Raw genomic sequence first — 22,527 nt, 5'->3', positions numbered from 1 at the left:
TTTTTTTTTTTTCCTGTGGTACCCGGGCCTCTCACTGCTGTGGCCTCTCCCGTTGCGGAGCACAGGCTCTGGACGCGCAGGCTCAGCGGCAATGGCTCACGGGCCCAGCCGCTCCGTGGCACGTACCCGTGTCCCCTGCATCGGCAGGCGGACTCTCAACCACTGCGCCACCAGGGAAGCCCTAGATTTCTAAAATTTTTAAAACTGTTAATACTAAATGCTGACAAGGATCAGACCAATAGGAACTTTCATTCACTGCTGGTAGGAATGCAACAGAACTGAAAGACAGTTTGGCAATTTCTTACAAATCAGAATTCACGTTTCAAAACACCTTTCTAATTCTTTTTAAAGTTACGTACAAGTAACTTAATATCTTTTAAATTATGTTTCCCTCAAGTCTAAAATGGGAATAATGCCAGTGATTAATTAGTACTATAGCATGCTGACGTGAAGATTCACACACAGTACAAAAGGCTAAACCTTAGAAAAGTTTTCTAAACAGAATCCATTACATTTTTAAGCATTAGAGTTCAAGGTCATTTCCACAGAACGTCAATTATCCAACGAACCAAACTTTAATTTCTAGCTTTTAACTAACATATAACTGACTTCTATTCCATTCTTTTAGAGACAAAATCTCTTAAAAGTATGCTCAGATACAAGCACATAAGGCACACATAAGGCATTTTTCAGTGACACTTCAAGGGATTAGGAGAAGCAAAACATTATCAGGGGATACACACATTTCGTTCTTTACATTTTCTGAACATGGACAAGCAATTATCTCACCAAATTTACACGTAAACTTTTTTTTAGGGTTACATGTGGTAAGAGACTGAATTGTAGACATTGAAAACAGAGAAGGAAAGAATTAAACCAACAGAAGGTTTTAACTGAAATATTCTTATTGATAATCACTGCAGTTTTATTTGCACAACTTGTATAACCTGAAATGCTTAAATTATAAACCATGCTAAAGAAAATCTATTTCCAGACCTTAGAAATAGACAATAGAACAGAACATAGACAATAGCTACTGGATAGTTTAGAGTTTGGAAAATATAGCAAGTTGCAATTTGTAGAACAGCCACTAGATGGTAGTGACTACAAATAAATCTATGCTCATTAAAGCAAATAAACTGAAGTACTGGCCTACACCCTACCCAAAGAAATGTATCAGGAAATGAAGGTGAAAAATAATTTATAATCTTACTCTTATAATACTGGTGCAGTATTTGTAGAATAGTAAGCATAAAGATATAAACTGTAGAAACATAATTTAGTAAAAATGTAATAAAAGGCAGGTAATTTACATTAATATATTAAATGTAAATATTTATATTCATATTAATTAATGTAGCACCAGTGGCCAAAAATAAGGTCAACCTTATTTTTGTGCCTAGGTTACTGTGCATTTACAACACTGATGTATCAGTGAAATGCTGTCATCTAAAAAATAAAGATTGATAAGAAGATAGCATGGTTAAGTGAAATATAGAAATGGAGAGATAATAACTGAGCTCTGAGTCAAATAATTAGATGGTGTCAAATAACATGTTTTTATTCCTAAGAAACAGGTATTTATACTAACTATAAATAACTACAATAAATTTAAATTCTTTCTTTTTCCAATGAAGATTTCTTAAAAGACATAACCATGAACGGAATTAATGTTTACGCTACTCTTTTTGTAAAGAAAATATGTGGGAAGCCTGTTATTAATATAAAGGGTTACCAGGTTGAACTTAAACTAAGAAAAAAATTAAAGTTCACTAGACTAACAGTACAAAACAGAGTTATTTGTAGCCAAAGTGTTCATTTCCTTTTCATCATACTTAACATCATATCTAACTACAAATTATAACTAAAACCACAAGACATAAATATTGCATATACAGGGAGCTTCCCTGGTGGCGCAGTGGTTGAGAGTCCGCCTGCCGATGGAGGGGACACAGGTTCGTGCCTCGGTCCTGGAAGATCCTGCATGCCGTGAAGCGGCTGGGCCCGTGGGCCATGGCCGTTGGGCCTGTGCGTCCGGAGCCTGTGCTCCGCAACGGGAGAGGCCACAACGGTGAGAGGCCCACGTACAACATTAAAAAAAAAAAAAAATTGCATATACATTAGCTGATTGCCAACCTGAATATAATTTAGTAAATCTGAAGAGAAAAATGTAACTGCCTGCCCATCCACACACACATTTCTGAGCGGTTCAACTACTATTCTTCAGTAGATGAAATGAAATAAGGAAAGGAAGCAAGAAACCATTTGAAAATGGAGGAAAAGGTAAGGGAATTTTCAGACTCAAAAGTAACTCAACTTAGGAAGTATGTATTTTCTATTTTGTCTATTTTTTTTGGTCTGTTATTAAAGTTGAATGTGGTACTTTACATAGGTAAAACATTCCTCAGTTCTAGCTTCAAAATTAACTCTACAGCTGAAATAAATTAAATCAGCATTCTATCAAAGAAGGTATGAAAGCATGGTCATTTAACCAGGTTGAGGGCAGAAATTAACCCTACCATAATCTAATAAATGTACTTAGTTGAATACTGGGTTTCCAAAAATTATTTTATCAAGTTAAACAGTTTGAGTGTCATAATATTATGTACTGAGTGTACTATGTGCCATTCCTGAGATAGGAACTGAAATAATGAAGACTCTAATGAAGTCTTTCCACAAGTAGCTTAAGTCTACTTTATAAAGTCAAATGTTAATTTAAGAATGTTGCAAAAAGTTAAAATTTTACGGTTTCTGGTCTTCTAATTACTTGCCATTCTGCACAAATAAGACAGAACTTCATACTCCTGTGTCTCAAAATCACATTGTTCCAGTTCCCCAGAATATCTCCTTTTCCAACCGTCCTCCTGTTTAAAGACACTCAAGTGGAAGTCCTCTGCTCCAAAAGCAGAATTTATCATTTCATTATACATGCTCCTATAGCCCCAAATGGACATGCAGCATTTCACATACAAAATTATATTTAGCTTTAAATATGCTTATATATATATAAATATGCTTATATATTTATACAGTCAGCATCTAGCATAATAACTGCAATACAAAGTTTCCTGATAAGTGTTTTAACAAATTCTAGGATTTGTATCATATGATCACAGCTAGTTAAATGTCAGGATCAATTTACATTTTAAACAAGGTAAGACACACACTGACAATATCTGCCTTCCCTCACTGTCTATATTACTTTAAATACATACACAACCAATAAATGCAAACAAATAGTTTGGAAATAGTTTCAGTTTTCACTTACTGAAAAACGCCAGCATGAAAATCCCATCATTACCCACTCTGAGCTGGTCTGCATCACTGAAGTCATCTCTTGTTGGACACTCTTCCTCTTGAATCTGTACAACATAAACTATTAGAATAGCTCACTAAACTATTGATAATTACAACTTTATTATCTTAAGTGTAAAGATAAAAATTTAAATAAAATCTAATGTCCTCAATGTACTGTATAGGCAAAATGAGATAATGAGTACAGTACCTGATACATAATAAGTACTCAAAAAACATTAGCAAGTATTAATTTTTCATGGGCACCCCTAAAAAGAGTAACTTTAAAAGTAAACACAAAAAAAAGATAAAAATTGAATAACATCGAATTAATGAAAATGACATCACAAAAGATTGATGTGACACTGCTGCATCTGTGTCAAATGGAAAGAGGATTTTTCATAATCAGTGGTGAACTCTAAATTGGTACAAACTCTATGGTTGGCAATTTGGCAATATTTATCAAAAATTAAAACGTACACATCCTCCGACACAGTAATTCCAGCTCACGAAATATACTTATAAGAAATGATGTATTACAGATAATTCACTGCAGCAATGTTAATAAGAGCAAAAACTTAGACACAATCTAAATGCCCATCAATAGTGGGCAACTGTCAGGAGATAATTCTCTGTGAGTCTTTCATGTTTCTACATGTCTCCCAGGTAGAGGCATTGGCTACCTTTTTTCTGTATTATCTTTTCAAGGATGTTTATATAGTAGATGGCTTTGGGAGGGAGAAGTAGTATCTCTCTCCAGAGCAGAGATGTAGGCATGCTTATTGGCCATTAGAAAATATTGGGTTCCCCTGAACTCAGAGTTCCACACTGCAAGCAGAGGCATCGCTTGGCCCTCTCTGAGTTGCCCTGCAGGACCTGAGGCTCAGGAAACTGCCATGAGAAAATGCTAATACCTTGGCTACTACTACTGCTGTGAATAATAAAGTTCCTGTCTCTGACCCAGCAGTCCTGTGTCTTCTGTAAGCATCCACAAAACTGTGACAAGCTAATCAGTTACCTTGCAAGTAGGCTAAAATCTCAGACCGTTTATAATTCTTGAGATCAATGAAATAAATTATTGTATATCTAAAACAATGAAATTCAAAAAGCAATGTAAAGATTTAAAAATAAATTACAATCTCCAAAATATATTAAGTGAAAATCATTTATATAGTACAATACTTTTGTGTACAAAAATAATATACAAACACATTACTGTAGTTGCTTATAAATATCGAGAAACTTCTCTGGAAGCACGTACAAAGTCTGTTATCACTAATTGCCTCCAATATTCAACAAATATTGATAGAACACCCATTCTACATAAGACTTTGCTTCCTGGTACTTGGGATATATGAATGTATGTAAAACAAAGATGCTTGCCTTTCTGAAGCCTATATCCCAGTGAGGGGAGCTGGACAATAAATAAAGACATAATAAATAAGTTACTTATACAAAAGGTATATAAATGCTCTGCAAAAAAAAAAAGTAAGGAAAGGATGTTCAGGAAAAAAAATGTAAGGAAAGGATGTTTAGAATGTTTAGTAAGGGCTACAGTTTTCAATATGGTGGTCACATAAGCCTCATTAAGGTGACACTGAGCAAAGAATTAAAGGAGAGGTAAGAGAGTCAGCCATGCAGATATCTCATAGAGGAGTGTTTTAGGCAGAGGGATAAGCCAGTGCCAAGTTCCTAAGAGAGAATCAGACCTGGCATGTTACAAAAATAGTGAGGAGGCTAACATGGTTGAAACCACAGTGAATAAGAGAGAAAACAGGAAGAAATAAAGCCAGAGTCCACTAAAGGACCCTGGATTTTACTGAGTGAACTGGGAGGTCTTACAGAGTTTTGATCAAATGATTGACATGACCTGATTTACAAACTCACTATCTCCATGTTACATATACATAACCTCAGTTGGGTGTTAATTTTCAATTTTGTGGCTCAGAGAAGCTCAGTGCCTTGCCCAAATCACATAATTAGTTAGGTCAAGGCAGGACTTAAATCCAGGATACCAATGTTCTTTCCATGCGATAATGGTAGTCTCACTACATATATTTCTTTTCTGAAAGAAAAAGACTTTCAGGGACTTCCCTGGTGGTGCAGTGGTTAAGAATCCGCCTGCCAATGCAGGGGACACGGGTTCGAGCCCTGGTCCAGGAAGATTCCACATGCCGCAGAGCAACTAAGCCCGTGCGCCACAACTACTGAAGCCCCCCGCGCGCCTAGAACCTGTGCTCCGCAGCAAGAGAAGCCATTGCAGTGAGAAGCCCGCATACTCCAACGAAGAGCAGCCCCTGCTCGCTGCAACTAGAGAAAGCCTGCGCGCAGCGATGAAGACCCAACGCAGGCAAAAATAAATAAATAATTATATTTAAAAAAAAAAAAAAAGACTTTCAAAACCATATTGCTCATTATTTAGGCAAAAAGATCCCTTCAACTCTGCAATCATATATCCTTATGGTCTTATGGTCAATTTAATAACTGGCCATGATTAAATACATATTAATGAATTTTTATATCATTTCAAGTTAATTCAAGAAATAAACATTAAAGCACAGTAGAAGGCCAAAATAACACTGTCAATATGATGGCAAGAATATAAAATTTCATACTCTTTTTGAAACACCAGTCCAAGAGATTTTATCATACGACATCACTTTTTTTTCAAATTTATTTATTTCTATTTTTATGTTTGGCTGCATTGGGTCTTTGTTGCTGTGTGCGGGCTTTTCTCTAGTTGCGGCGAGCAGGGCTGCTACTCTTTGTTGTGGTGCGCGGGCTTATCATTGGGTGGCTTCTCTTGTTGCAGAGCACAGGCTCTAGGTGTGCGGGCTTCAGTAGTTGTGGCACTCGGGCTCAGTAGTTGTGGCTCGTGGGCTCTAGAGAGCAGGCTCAGTAGTTGTCGTGCACAGGCTTAGTTGCTCCACGGCATGTGGGATCTTCCTGGACCAGGGCTTGAACCCGTGTCCGCTGCATTGGCAGGCAGACTCCCAACCACTGCACCACCAGGGAAGCCCAGGACATCATTTTTAAAAAGATAGAAGACATGTGCACAAAGATGTCCTTTACAACATTAACACTGGAAAACACAAACACTCTTGAAAAGAATCTAATTGTTCTTTTCAGAACAATCTAATTGTTCTTTTCAGAATCTAATTGTTCTTTTCAGAACAATATACTATAATATAGTGGCCATTATATTATAGTATATTGATTCCATGGAATTTCACTCAACCATTAACATAACAGAAAAATATTTACATAAAATGCTTAAAAAATAAAAGATAGTAGCTATGCAATAATTTCAATTACATTAAACACTGACTTATAAACCCTAAAATTGGTAAAAAAAAAAATTAAAACGAAGAGCTGTAATAGGACAACAGTCGTATTTTTCTTTCTAATTTCCCACAGTGGCTAATTTAAAGAAAGCATTCATTAACTTCATTAACTGTTATTTATTAAACACCAAGGATGTGCCAGATAATAGCAAGGTGCTAGAAATGTAAACACAAGGTCGTCTTGGAGTTGTTCACAATTTATCAAGTGCTAGCTTTTACATCAAAAGACAAGTTACTGACACACAATTTTAAACAAGGTACAAAAAAATGAACACTATCCACTACATATGGTCATAATATGAGACTAACTGACAAGCCATGTTCTAAAAGTTTTATAAAGTGAATCATGTGAAACAAATATTTTTCAGAGAAATATTAAAAATGGGCAATACACTTCAGTAGATCAATGAGTCATCACATAATCATACCTGCAACCCTACTCATGAGAAATACGAAATAGTAGAAAACAGTATTGTTTCCAAGTCTCCAGGCTACCTATATTCCCCCGATGAGACTGGATTTAAGAAATAAACTTTCAGCTCATCCAGCTGAGATTCATTTACAACTGAATGTACTCAAGTGCTAATCAGACCAGTTCTTTATCTGAATCAGGTATAGAAATTCATACTGAATGGCACTTTGCAGAAAGAGAGTGCTGGAGCACTGGGATAGAAAGGGACGAATTTGAAAGATATTTTTACAAGGACCTAAGTTATAAGTTAGTCTCTTCATACAACTCTGTTTTTGCTTTCCATAAAATTTTCCACAATTCTCACAAGCTAGAGTTACAATGGTATCGGAAATGGGTAAAAACAGAAAACTTTTCTTTATGGACATATTCCAGCTCAGGCTTGGAATCACATTACTTTCTAAAAACAAGACACTGGAAATGATGAAGTTTTTAATAGTAACACTTCAGAGTTTTCTTTCCAAAAGGTAAAATCACCTTTATGCTTACCTCAAAGCACAGAGAACAAGACTTAATGCTTCCTACTTTCTCTTTAGAGTTCTATCCAACTGTGTAGAGGACCCAAGGCCCTAAACATCCTTTAAGGACCTTTACCATTTCCAAAGTCCCTAGAAAAACACTCCCTGAGAAAAGGAGTTACTGTCCTACTTCACTGAGAGTGTGTGCATGTAAATATAATGCATGTACAAACACACATGCACTAGTAAAAACTCCACACCTTAATAGATCTATCCTCCTTCTCCATAATTCTCCCCTCCCAACATCAAAAATCCTTATTGACTGAGTTATATTTATGCCACTGTCTTAACAGAAACTTACTTCCCCCTCAGAAGGAAAAGAAATCAATAATAGGGGCTTCCCTGGTGCAGGGGTGCAGTGGTTAAGAATCCGCCTGCCAATGGAGGAGACACGGGTTTGAGCCCTGGTCCGGGAAGATCCCACATGTCGCGAAGCAACTAAGCCTGCGTGCCACAACTACTGAGCCTGAGCTCTAGAGCCCGTGAGCCACAACTACTGAGCGCGTGTGCCACAACTACTGAAATCCGCATGTCTAAAACACATGCTCTGCAACAAGAGAAGCCGGCGCACTGCACTGAAGAGGGGCCCCCGCTCGCCACAACTAGAGAGAAGCCCACAAGCAGCAACAAAGACCCAACACAGCCAAAAATAAAACAATTAATTAATTAATTAATTATTTAAAAATCAATAATAAATTTGAGGTTTACTACCTTTACTTATGTGCTCAAAACTATTTATGATGACGTTTAACTCTGTGTGTGTTGGAGGATGTGAGTGGGAGCAGGTCTGAAGAGGGTTGTGGCTGATGAAAGAAACCTGTCCAGGAAAAATGCTTACCCATCAAATAATCTACGTGCTGGGCTCTGGCCTGATGGCAGCAGGACAAGAATGCTATACATACAAGCACCTTCTTCTCCCTTTTCCCCTCACCTAATTCTAGCTTTCCTGTGACACGTGATATTTCTGTGTCTTTTTCCTGAACAAAATGGGGTTAACCCAGAATCTGACATCTCTAAAGACTAAAGCAAGAAATAAAGGTAACAAACTCTAGTCCTGTTTGCAGTCACATTAAAATGTAAATAATTTCTACCTTTTACCTGACTGAAGAATAGCATACATACATCTCATTGATTCTCCATTACTGAGACAGCCACTCCTTTTACCAGAACAGGAAATAACACACGTAGTGTATCACTGACTCTATTACTAAGACAGGGAGATGAGGGAGAACAAAGGGCGGTGGAATCTTTGACCATCATTCCCAAATTCTAGGGTGGCATGTGTTCAAAGGTCAAAAAAAAAAAAAAGTGAATTGACAAACATAATTTTGTAGGCCTGGTAACTTCCTTCTTTGTGTCTTTAACCTACCTTGAGTTCATTCATAGAGTCACGAAACTGGCTATGCTAATATATAAAAAATGAATAGAAAAAAAAGATCTATAATTATAGTTATGGACCACAGAATCTAAACTATATAAGAAGGGAAATAAGGACATTGAAGACACTTCATTGACAGTGAAGAGGTCAACGGGGTGGGGGTAACTTGAATGAGGGAGTCGGAAGTATGGGGGGTGAAGGTTAGTGCATGAGATGCCTGAAATCAAGACTTAGGAAATGATAAATTATTGGTAAAGATTCCACCTAGGATGACCAGGGTGGGTGCAGGAGAAGACCAATAGAAATCGAAATCGAATGAGAAGGTCAAGGAATGCAGAAGGTAAATTTAAATAGGAGAGTGCCAAAAAATGATGACACAAATAAGTAGTAGTAAATACTAAAAAAACTACAAGCACAAAGAACTACTTTTGATATTACTGAATATACATATCAATTAACACAAATAATATTCTCAGAAGGAAATGATAACATTGTCTTACTCTTTGAGATGTTTCTGCTGCTGCAGCTGCCATTGCAGCAGCTTTGGCCTTCTCAGCTTCATCATACGTAGGAAGAGAGGTAGCAACACTGTAAGGAGGTGGCACAGGATAAAACTCGCTGTAAACTTCTGTATCTGAAGAAAAGGATTTTTAAAAAAGATAACCATTAAAACAAACTAATATTATGTTTATAGCCAGAACATAATTTAGTAAGTTACAGAACGCCACTAAAGACTATCACTATTTGTAGTCCTATGTTATAAGCTATATAACATATAAATTACTACTACATCGTATATATTGTTTTAGTCCTATATTTATTATCAAGAGAAAGAACTGACAAATGTCATGTAACGGCTGATATACCAAACAAGAACATCAAGAATGAGACTCTGAAAATGTGGGCAACACAAAGGAGGTAAACTCACCTCACCATATATGAGCATCCTCTATGTTCCTACTGCTATGCTCAAAGACTTTATTTGCCCATAATCTCACAGACAAAAAGTAAAAATATCAGGAATAATGGTAACAAACACTGAAACAGCACTAGCCATTTACTATAACACTGCTAAATACATTAACCTTAGCAACTCTGAGGTTCAGTTAAGTGATTTGCCCAGTATCACACAAACAAGAAGTGGCAGAAGCCAGGGATTTCCTGACTCCAAATACTTTATTATGTATTTATTCTCATATTTACTTGATAATATATAAGACGTTAATTTTTCTACACAGGTCAATTTTAACAACTCCTAAGAAAACTCAGTATTTCTCTTTGCTAAAAGATTGATGATTTTTAACTCTTTTTTTACTCTTGTCCCTTCTCCCATTTTCCCCCCATCTACCTAGTTCTTTAGGTTTTCTTTTTTAGAAGAATTTCTCCCTCCCCAATTTTTAAGCTATTTTTGAAATATGATCTCCAGAAGTATATTGCAGTATTAAATATAGACTGCTAATTTTTTAAAAAAACTGCATCATTTATTGCCAACTTTGGTATAAGTAAAATCATACACACAGGTCAATCAATTGATTAGACTTACGCTAGAATCACCGACATAAAAAACAGGCAGATTCTAAAAGTAGTGCACACCACAACGTTTGACATCACCTCTGTGGTTTCCTCTATCATAACTACAGCATTTTTACGTCTTCCATATTCTTTACAATTTTACCTATCTTTATCAGATTTTCTTGCATTTTCCACATGAAAAAACACTGCACTCCAGCAATATTTTTCCTGTTGTGTTTTAATATACATAGGTTTTTTTTGTACATAGGTTTTAAAATAAGTATTTTTAATGCTATCAATAAGAGCTAAGGATCTGAAGTTAGGCAATTTTCAATCTAATAACAGGAAGTGGTTAGTGGGAGTATAATACTGAATGTTATCCACCAAAAGTCACAAGAGTCATAAATTCTTAGAAAAGACTTATTATTAGGATGTAAAAACACCATATACCGTCAAGTAAATTGATTTCTTTAATTCTGAAGATGGGAGTAGAAGCAAAATTTAAGTAAAAACCATGATTATGAATTTAAGCAATAACATTCATTTTTAAAACTGGAACAATGGCATATATATATATCCAAGGAGATGCGATCCTTACATTAAAAATAGATGTGTAAGTTTCTGAAAAATTTTAAGACCCAAGATAGAAAAAATATCTCCACCAATAACAGGTGAAAGTTGGGAAGGAGCACCTTTAATTTTCACTTGTTAATTTTCCTTACTTTTCTTCTACCCTTTGAGGCAGTGGTTGGTTCTCAACCACAGAATTTAAAGTCTGGGGAGCTCCAATCCCAGCTCCTCTTCTTAGAAGTTATGTGACCTCAAGCAAATCACTTAAGCACTGTGAAGTTCCACTTTCTCATCCATAAAACTGACCCAGCGAGGCTATTACTTGCTATTATGGGACGAAATAGAAGAGTATTCAAGAGGACTCTGTGAACTGTGCAACACTATGCAAATGTCACCTTTTATAACTGACGTTGCTCAGATCTATAAAAGCAGCCATAAGGTGACCTACTGAAGAACATAATCTCCACAGAAAACGGGCACGGCCCATGCCTAAAATATAACAACACTGACTAAGAAGCTGAAGAAAAATAATATCAACAGTTTTCATTAAACAGAAACCCCAAATTCTAGAATTACTCAGTTCTTGTGCTCAATTATAGTCAGGAATGGCCTTTTAGCACAGGTGAAAAAATTAAAAAGACCAGAAATCACAGAGGAGACTGTGAGAAAACTGAACTTCTAGGTACCAGGCTCCACTTGTTTCACAGTTGAAATTTATCTAACCTTTAAAAATGTCATGCTACATTATCAAAACTATGTCAGATCACAGAAAAATGAGAAGCTTCTCAATTCACTTTATGTTGCTTCCACAATATTAATACCCAAACCAAAAAGACAGCACATAAAGTCATAGATCACACTAATAAAGCCACAAAAACTCTAAATAAAATATTAACAAATTTAAATCCAGGAAAGACTAGAACATGATGACAAAAAGAATTTATTCTAAGAATAAAGGGATGGATTAGCTTAAAGAAGAAATCTGTTAATAATACATTTCATTACAACAAAAATTGAAGGAGAAAAACCATGTAATTTTACAATAAGGTACCAAAAAGATGACTCCCAGGTTTCTGGCCTGTTGGAGCCATTTATTGAAATGGGGAAGACTGTCAAAGGAGAAGCTCTAGAGGGGGGTAGAGGGAAGAGGCTGTATACAGTTGTGGTGGTGATACTCTTTGAAACTCTTCCCATGAAGAGGTGGAGACTAATTCCTCAATAATCTTGAATAGAGACTAAGTGACTCACTTCTAACAGCCTGAATGTGACAGATGTGACACTGTCACTTTTGAGGCAATGTCACAGATTCCATTTGGCTTTCTCTCAGAATGCTTGTTCTTAGAAGCCAGCCTCCATTCAGTGAAGAGCCCAGGCCACAACAAGAGGTCACATACAGTTGTTCTGGCCAACAGCCTCAGCTGAGGCCCTAGCATCAGCCAGCAAACGTGTGAATAAGGAAGCCTGCAATTACCTCCAGTCCCAGAGTCACCATCAGACAACAATCACATGAGACCCTAGCAGAGAACTTCATAAAGAAGCCCAGTTTCCCCCCAAACCATGAGAATTAACAAGCATAAATGATTGTTATTTTACTCCATTAGGTTTGAGGTAGTCTGTTAAACAGCAATAGCAACAGTAGCCACAACAAAGGGATTGCAATTTCACTCTCAGCATCTTCCATCATAGAATGATTAACTTAGCATTACTGGGAAAATACAAATTGTGACCAGAGAAATAGATGAGGGTAGTTCTTCAGAATGACCTGCAAGGATGAGATCAAGCAGTAGCAAGCAGTAATCACATCAAGGATGAGCAGCAAGCAGTAATCACTGCCTTGTATCCAGGAAATATTACCATGAGTAGAGGGGACATTATGTGTATGCTTCACCTCCATTCACATGTACTTACCACATTCTCACATTCATCATTAATAATACCTTGTTTATGACTATATAAGTAAACACACACACACATGGGTATGTTTATATATTCATGTGTGTATGCATTATATGTGTGCATGAATATATATGTATATATGGTTATTTATTCCAAAAGTTATATGGCTAATCCACTGGGAAGGGATTCTAGTAAGCATAAGAAAGTTTAACAAGCTACACTTTTAAATTAATTTTTAAAACAATGAGACAGGTAATCTATGAAATATTGTATAAACTATCTTTAGAAAAACTTTTTTTAAAATAATCATAAAACCGAAGAAGCCCATTAACAGACTTGATAATTACACAAAACCATACTGGTAAAAACAAAACAAAAAATCGAGCTATTAAAAACATTACTAGGGCTTCCCTGGTGGCGCAGTGGTTGAGAGTCCGCCCCGATGCAGGGCACATGGGTTCGTGCCCCGGTCCGGGAGGATCCCACATGCCGCGGAGCAGCTGGCCCGTGAGCCATGGCCACTAAGCCTGCGCGTCCGGAGCCTGTGCTCCGCAACGGGAGAGGCCACAGCAGTGGGAGGTCCGCGTACCACAAAAAAAACAAAAAACATTACTAGTTGTTTCACACTAAAAACAACAATACCTGAAGTTGTAGGTACTTCCACAGTAATACTGCTATAAGGTGGAGGAGAAGAGTCAGTCTCAAGTCCAGATGCTGAAGGAGCAGCCTGCACATTTTGTGGTGTTGGGTTTGAAGTTGACGGCTGCTCTACAGCAGATGATTCTGAATTATCCTCTTCATTGTGAAGCTAAGAGAACAAAGGAAAATGAAAACATTAATGTGAATCAAATTTTAAAAAATTTTTTAAAGATCATTTCAGGCAAAGAATCATTTTTTAGCTAAAAACAAGGTAAAATAGCATTTAAAAAGATGAACAAAATTTTTAAGAGACATAATCAGTCATTAAGAAGTTTAGAATTTTTATAGTTTCTTTACAATAAGGATGAAGTTCAAATTGTTAGGATTTATAGAGGAAAAAAGTCATGATTACAAATAGATTCAAGTTCTCTCAATCCTACAATAAATATTGTCTACCACGCATCAGTCACTGTGTACTGCAAAGAAAACTTCTAATACAACCACAATACCATATCTATTACACTAGTATCTAAAATAACTAAAAATGTAAAATGAATTAATGAAATAGAATAACAATATATATACATTCCAAAAACATGGAATACTCTGAGGAGGTTTTCCCAAGTACCAAAAGAATTACTAATAAAGCAAAATAAGTCAGTGTGCACATAAAATTCTGAAAAATGTCATTACAACCAATTTATTGAAAGTTCAAGAAATGCTAGACACTATATTGAGATCTTTATCACTTAACTCATTCAATCCTCACAACAAACCTGTAAGATAGAGACTATTAGACTGTTATCCCCATTTGACAGATTAAAAGAAAAAAAACCAAACCAAAACCACCCTGGACGTGTAGAGACTTAGAGTAACTTGCCAAACATCACAACAGCTAGCAAGGGTAAAGCCACGAATCACACCCAAGCAGTGTGGCTGCACACCTCTTACTTCATTTATATGGAAGGAAGGAAGGAAGGAAGGAAGGAAGGAAGGAAGGAAGGAAGGGAGGGAGGGAGGGAGGGAGGGAAAGAAATTTTGTCACAGAGCAAATCTGTGTGTTGTGATACAATGCATTTTTGGATTTTAGAAAGAATAGGCGAATTATTACTCCACTTTCTAGGAGCTTCGATAAACTTATTTTCTCTGTACCTCAGTGTCTCCATATGTAAGTTCTGAATGCAACCAAAATCCTCACAGAATTGTAAAATAATATTTGAAAATCATCCAGCATAATGCCTAACACACAGAAGGCATTTAACAAATACTAGTTCCATCCTTCTTCCCTTTTATTTAATATACATTATTTTATAAACTCAAAAGCAGAAATTATGTGGTACTCTGTCAGTCCAATAAGTAGTCACTCACTTGCCTCTAAAGAATTTTTTTAAATATGCCAAGTAAAACAGGAGGTCAATTTACTTCACTGCTGTCTGCATGTGTCTTGGTAAGCGATTACACTAGCAAAACACTTTTGGGAGTTCATAAAGGTATTATAACTTTTAACAAAACAGTATAAACAAACCTAAAATCATCTCAAGTTTAAGAAGACAACTTTTTCCATAACACTATGGACAAAAAATGTTGCCTGCCATTCCAGTAAACAATGAATGTTGCCCACCATCAAATCATCAGCCACTGCAGCCAACCCCACACAGTGCACCCTGAGGGGAACTCAGGATGGAGAGAAACAGGATACTGGCCCTAGATAGTTAAGAAGCATATCTAAAGAATAATTTCAATAAGCCCAGACTCTTGCATCTCCGCATACACAGAAAAGCCCTGAAATCATTAACTTAAGATGTCTGTTTCGTGTGATCAGCGGTAATCTTCTCATGCCCTACTCTCCCCCACCACCCCAGCAAGAACTCCAGTGCACCCCGGCTCCTCGCCGTCCTCTTTGCAACAGCACCTCAGAGCTATCTGAGAGGCTGTCTCTGGGGCTATAATCCTCAGTACGGTCCTCAAATAAAACATAACTCGCAATTTTTAGGTTATGTGTTTTTCTTCAGTCAACAGCACCAAAGTTTATACAATAGCATCCACTCACAGAAACTGAATTCTAAGGTCAAATAAACATAAAGTCAACTCTGTATGAGCTTTTACATTTATTTACTTGCAGCACTTTTCCAAGTAGGCACTAAATGAGCACCCTCTTGAATAGCAACACTCTGCCCTGGTGTCATAAAGCACCTTCTGTTTCCCATTACAAGGCACCCAGGAGAATTCCCAGTGTAGTCATCTTTGACAACACTTTTAAGAGCAAAAATGTCAGATGAGGGCTTCCCTGGTGGCGCAGTGGTTGAGAGTCCGCCTGCCGATGCAGCGGACACGGGTTCGTGCCCTGGTCCGGGAAGATCCCACATGCTGCGGAGCGGCTGGGCCCGTGAGCCATGGCCGCTGAGCCTGCGCGTCCGGAGCCTGTGCTCCTCAACGGGAGAGGCCACAACAGTGAGAGGCCCGCGTACCGCAAAAAAAAAAAAAAAGTCAGATGAACAAGTTAAGGCAAATAAAGTACAGATAAATACTTAGCATATACTTAGTAATTTAGAATATATTAGTATATTTAGTATATATAGTAATTAATATTACTAAACAAATAATAATGAAGGTGTCAAAAAAGAGGAAGCCACTTTTCCATATCTACTATTAATACTGCAAATGTAGATGAAATGTACTAAAGAGAAAATCCTACATGACAAACAACTCTCTTCTAGTTCCTCACAGGAAACACCCCCTACCACATCAAATATACAAATACGCTCCCCAGAATGACCAACTCTCTTCTTAAACCTGTCAAAATATATTCAAATAACTACAATAAAAAGAATAACTACAGATACTTTTACATATGATCTCAGAAGTAAAGCTTTGGAACTTATAAAACACACCAATTTATTTCAACTGCCTTACCTAATAACTCCAGTTTTATTTTTACAAAATTATAATATAGGGGACTTCTCTGACAGCCCAGTGGTTAAGACTCCGCACTCCCAATGCAGGGGTACAGGTTCAATCCCTGATCGGGGAACTAAGATCCGGGCATGCCACACAGCACAGCCAAAAAAAAAAAACCATATATATATATATATATATATATGTATATTAATTACAGTGAACAGTTGCTCTGTGTTAACCATAAAACCCAATAACTCAGTCAACAATCTCTACCCACTGTAGCATAGAACTTCCAATTTACTTTAAATGCAACACTGTATTTTGATATCTTTGGTGTCTCCATAAATTAACCTACTGTGTGATGAGACAAAATTACTTTTAAGGAAGGACAAGAAAAATTTTAACATAAAAATTTTTCTGCCATTTGAGGCACTACCCCCTCCTCTTTAGTGTGCATTGTACATCTGCACTATACATTAACTAGATCCCCTTAGAAGACGCAGGAATGCCTCCTCGCTCAAAAAAATTAATTTCCATCTGGTGCCAGCAAGGTAACTCCTTAGGAGATAACATTCCTTTCTCAATTCTGTAAAGAGTCACAATGACCCCACTACTCACCTTGTTGCACTATGTAAACTGCCAATATGTTACTTTGTCTCAAAAACTTATATAACTAACTGTGCTTCGACCTCTAACCAGCAGAACAGCCCTAGGAGCTCTCTGAAAGACTGTCTCCCGGTTTATAATCCTTAGACTGGCTTGAATAAAAATTTCCATTTTGGGCTTTCCTGGTGGTGCAGTGGTTGAGAGCGCACCTGCCGATGCAGGGGGAAAAATTTTCCATTTTCTTAGATTGGCTATTGTTTAATTTTTTCGACATTTGATTGCCTTTTAACTAAGTTCTTACAAGGGTTCAAATTAAGTTACATGTTTATCAAATTAGACAATGCCAATTTGTAGAAATTTTTCCTTAATCATGCTGCTATGTTGTTAAATGGTTCTATTTTACATTTTATAACAATTACCTAAACAGCAAGAAAAAAGGGTGGGGGAGGAGTGGGGTGGGACCTACATATATTCAGTAATGAACCAGGCTCTGTGTTCCATCCACACATCACCTCAAAAGTTATCTTCCCAGGGAATTCCCTGGCGGTTTCACTGTAGAGGGAGCAGGGTTCGGTCCCTGGTTGGGGAACTAGGATCCCGCAAGCCAAAAAAAAAGAAAAGAAAGTTATCCTCCCAGCTTGTCCTATTTATGAGCCTCCTGGAAAAAAATGTGGGCAATAGCACGTGAAAATTAAAATATCTTTAATCTAGTGACCAGGGTGATGAAAAGTTGCACACTAAACCACAGTTTTTTAGTCCGAAGGGTAAAAGGATGACAAGAGGGCTTTGTTAAACGTATCTATCTATCGCTAGTTTTTATAGATGTATATTAAGTATTTTTAATGATAAGGAAACTGTAATCATTATGATTAGCTAGCTGGAGGTCTAGCCTTCCTGTGTATAAACTATTGTTTCTTTTACTTTAATTGGCGTGTCTCCTATACATATCCCTTTATTCTATTTTAAGGTGATAAAATACTAATGTAATAACTAGAAACTTTATTTCTGAGAAGCTAGAGATCTCACTGAATGTTTTCTAAACATACCAAGATGAGAATTATGGAAGTGCAGTCAAGTGTTGTTTAGTGAACAGTGCCCTGTACCAGGGCCTGGTAGGTTAGCCAGTTGCATGGTCTTTTTTTCACCTTTCTTCTCATTTCTTTTCTCTTCTTTTGTTTCAGTTTGGGCACAGAAATTGAACTACAGGGCAGAACTGTAAGATTTTTGGGAAATAAAAACCGAGCTATCTCTAAAGTTGTTTATTTTAAAAAGTTTCTAAAGAACTAATATATGTTGTATACTGCCATATTCTGACTACATTTATTATCAAAGGGCAAAACTGGGAAGAAGAGTTAGTAGTTGCAAGGAGATAAATTTTAGCTCAATAAAAAAAAAAATTTCATTTTTAGTTAGAACTTTTAAATTTTCAGAGTACTAGGTTTTCTGTGGGGCAACAAATCCTTTCAGATTTTGTATGACTGACTATCTGGCAAGACTGTTTTATAACTAGGATGACCATACAGCTGTTTTCTCCAGGACTGTCCCACTTTACACCTGTTGTGTCACTGCCCCATTCAATTTAGCGTTTTCTCAAACGCTAAATTCTCAAAAAAATTCTCAAAGAAATTCTCAAAAAAATTGTACGGTCGGTCAACTGACATATAATGGGATTCTTGGCGTTTGTACAAAATTAGTAGATGACAAAGGTTCCTTCTGACTCTAAGATAACATGATTCTAGAAAAAAACCTCTGGTAGCCTCTATCATTCAATGTTGCCTTATCTAACACCTGATTTAGAGAAGCAAACAGGTATGTGTTGCAGTAAAATCAATCTGTAGAGTCAAGCTACTCATTTTAGTCACCCAAGAAGAAAGTGAGCTACCTTATCTATGCTCCTAGGGATAAGGTGCTAAGAAATTTCTACAAACAGCCCAAGTGTTAAAACCAATAGCTCAGAAGATAGAGTCCCACAAAACAGTGCTGCTTAGCAAAGGGAGCTAGATTTTCTACCAATAACACTAAATTACAGCAGTCGTCCTCACGCACACACATACCATTAAGCAAATGAACAGAATCTTAATTTGAGGTTTACTCCCCACCAAATTTTTTCCACTAAACTTTTGCTGTCTCTGGATACCTTTCTTCTGAGAACTAGCCTATGATAAAGCAATGATTAGCAAATGATTCGAAAATGATACAAATGATTAGGAAAGAGCGCATAAGCAACAAGTAAATATTAAAGGAAAAATATTTGCCGTGCATAATTTTCAGCTTCTTCTTTTGGAAGTACAGAAGTTTGGTTACAGTTTTATATTTCATAATATAATACAGGCATATTTCTGCTCGTAAAAACCTTTCTTGTTAGTATGAGAGAATATCATTATTTCATGGTGTTCTACAAAGAACACAGTGGGCTTCAGATGCTCTGTCACCTGAACAAGTCTGCACAACAACTGTTAAAAACCAAGTATCATCAGATGTTTTATCAAGATATAACAAAGTGTCTTTTAAACAAAAAGGATTCTTACTTCATTTTTTAACTGTTACTGTCTGCTCATGATATGTCAACTGAAAGAAAGGTGCAAAAGAATATATACAGTATAACTGAGTCTTTTTAAATAATGAGAGAGATAAACACAACACTGTAGATCAACTATATTTCAGTAAAACTTTCTTTTAAAAAGCTATTTCCTACAAATTCCAAAATAAATAAATAAATAAATAAGAGATTATTTGTGTAGTACATATAGGCAATCAAAATTTCTGGAAGGACACACAAGAAACAGCAAAGAGCTGCAGGTGGGGAAGAGATTTCATCATTCTCTACTATTTGATTTTTCACCCTAAGCATAAATTACTTTGAATTTTTTAATTTTTAATAAATAAAACCAAAACGCAAAAGTCCTCTAATTTCTGGTTTGGCATGTCTCACAGGCAACAATGTTAAGGTAAACACTATATCCTATGATAAAAAAGCTTTTTCCACAGAAAATGTAATATCACTATAATAGCTTCCCTGGGTTTATGTATATACAACTTTCTATTAAAAATGACACAATCTGAAACTGTAACCACAGGAAAAATATATGTGAAGAATGCAAATGAGGAACTGTATCTGTTTTTTTAAAGGAAAAATTGAGGGGGATAATTAATGGGGCAACAGAGTGATTAAAGAACATAAGACCAAATTTATATTGCCACACTAGACAGTTCTTCTGAGCTTCTGACCTAGATACCCACTCATTAATTCATTTCTTAAAACAACATTAAACATAATCACATACTAAAAAGGGGCTCTAAGCTCTTTATGTACAATTCTTTTCCTCCCATACTGCACTGCCTAGTTGACTTCTACACACAGTACAGGTCTTAGCTTAAAATCAAGTTCTCAGACTTCCCTGGTGGCGCAGTGATTAAGAATCCGCCTGTCAACGCAGGGGACACGGGTTCGAGCCCTGGTCCGGGAAGATCCCACATATCGCGGAGCAACTAAGCCTGTGCACCACAACTACTGACCCTGCGCTCTAGAGCCCGTGAGCCACAACTACTGAGCCCGCGTGCCACAACTACTGAAGCCTGCATGCCTTAGAGCCTGTGCTCCACAAGAGAAGCCCCCGCTTGCCGCGACTAGAGAAAGCCCGCTCAGCAACGAAGACCCAACGCAGCCATAAATACATAAATAATTTTTTTTTAAAAATCAAGTTCTCAAGAAAATCTTTCCTATCTCTCAAAAGTAGATTAGGACACAATCTTAAAGCACCCTGTTCTTTAGCACACTTACTACAATAGCAATTATTTATGTGCTCATTCATTTACAATCTGTTTTTCCAGCTGAAGTAAGAGCTCTACGAAACTGGAGGTTATGTCTGTCTTGCTGAACACTATAAAAATAAGCTCCAAAGTATTTGGAATCAACTTTGGTTAAAATTAAAAGGAAACGCAATATAGGTCACCAGTCACAACAGTATAAAATGGAAAGACTGGAGAAATAACCTTGCTATAACCCAAGTACTGTGAAGTCTGTAACAGCTAGTTATTACCTTAGTAAGTTAAAGGAGAAAAAGTTAGAGTATATTTACATCCCAATGACCTCCAAGGAACAAAGAAACCAAACAGATGGGATAAAGATCTTATATAAATTGCTATTTTCAGAAGAATTCAGCCTCCAGTTAAATTCCTTTTTATATGCTAAAACTGCAATGTAAATCGGCTAGATTCTAAGATTCTCTCTTTGAATACAAAGTCCTCTATATGGTACACTCATTAGTCGTGTTCATAGTCCTTTAATTAAATGACAAATACTTGACCTTATTCTTAAATGTTTATATCAACAGAAAGATACACTTTTCAAAATTCTATTTAGCTTACTCAGATCTTACCTAAGAAAATACATATTTACAAATCTGCCCTATAATTATGCCTCTTTAGCAATAGGTCAATATGATCTTAACACAGATTATCATAGTCCAAGGGAAAAAAAGATAGAAAAGAAAAAAAAGAAAGGAGAAAAAGATATTTGAGCGGCTGGGCTGGCAATTTCTCATACTTTCATCTAAGGTTGTCTGTCTACGGGGCACTGCTCCCTGCCATCCCCCACTTACCTTCTCGGTCTCCCGCTAATTTCTCAATCTAGCACACATGAATTGAGCATGAAAAGACCATAATGTATGCCATAGTTGTCTATATATTTTATCATAGGAAGATGTTCAGCTTCAGCCTCATCTTTCGTGGTTTTATACCAAAATATGTGTTACGTAACATATTTTAAGTTTACTTTTAAAAGACTGCATTTTTCAAATCTGGCCAGTACTTGGGTTTTTGTCCTCTACAACTCAAGCAGCTTTTGGAGATATATTTGTTGATGACTACCGCTGTGGTCTTAAGCAATTAAGTTATCTGTGGCAGACATGTGATTGTCTCCCTCAAATCCCTTCCATCCCTCTTTCATTACAGATTCACAGTAATGTGGGTGGGACTGAGCCCACCCTACTATCTATGTTGGTCAGGATAATTTTCTCCTTTGGCACTGCAACTGCTTCCCAACCAGCCTGGCCTTCCTCCTGGGCAGGGTGCCTGTGTCAAAGGTGGGCAATAAAATAAGCTAAGATTATCCACTTAGAGGATATAGACTGCTGTGGAAATAATGATACAGAGCAATTCCAGGGTTTAAGATTTCCTTGATTGGTTTGGGGGCCATAATTTACAAACCCCGATGGAGAAGGTGCCCCTACGCATTTTTTATAAGCAGAAGAAAATTTTAATGATAATGTTTGTATTTACAAAACTATTCAAACCCTGAGTTTTCAAAATAGCTCAATGTTCTGATTTTTATAAGCTAACATACTGGTATTTGTAAAGAAATAAATGTTCCCTGCCATTCCAGTTCTACAAGGATAAAGCCAT

The 22,527-nt window shown here is 36.7% G+C and overlaps 1 protein-coding gene across 4 annotated transcripts in view; it reads right to left on the bottom strand.

Annotated features, from left to right (window-relative positions):
- NDFIP2 (Nedd4 family interacting protein 2) overlaps positions 1-22,527 on the bottom strand; it is a gene marked incomplete at its 5' end in the record, with an annotated part of 67,168 nt that overhangs the window by 18,484 nt on the left and 26,157 nt on the right. For all 4 annotated transcript variants that reach the window (XR_014326919.1, XM_082859595.1, XM_082859594.1 and 1 more), the window contains 3 exons: positions 3,269-3,362; positions 9,504-9,637; positions 13,624-13,789. Coding sequence is in view for 3 of the 4 variants with exons in the window: in XM_082859595.1 (XP_082715721.1) it covers positions 3,269-3,362; positions 9,504-9,637; positions 13,624-13,789 (394 nt within the window). The remainder of the gene's footprint in view (positions 1-3,268; positions 3,363-9,503; positions 9,638-13,623; positions 13,790-22,527) is intronic.

The sequence above is a fragment of the Leucopleurus acutus genome (assembly GCF_964270905.1).
Source record: "Leucopleurus acutus genome assembly, chromosome: 18".
Classification (NCBI taxonomy): domain Eukaryota; kingdom Metazoa; phylum Chordata; class Mammalia; order Artiodactyla; family Delphinidae; genus Leucopleurus; species Leucopleurus acutus.
The sequence above is the reverse complement of the archived record's forward strand: the minus strand, read 5'-3'. Positions and strand labels throughout refer to the sequence as shown.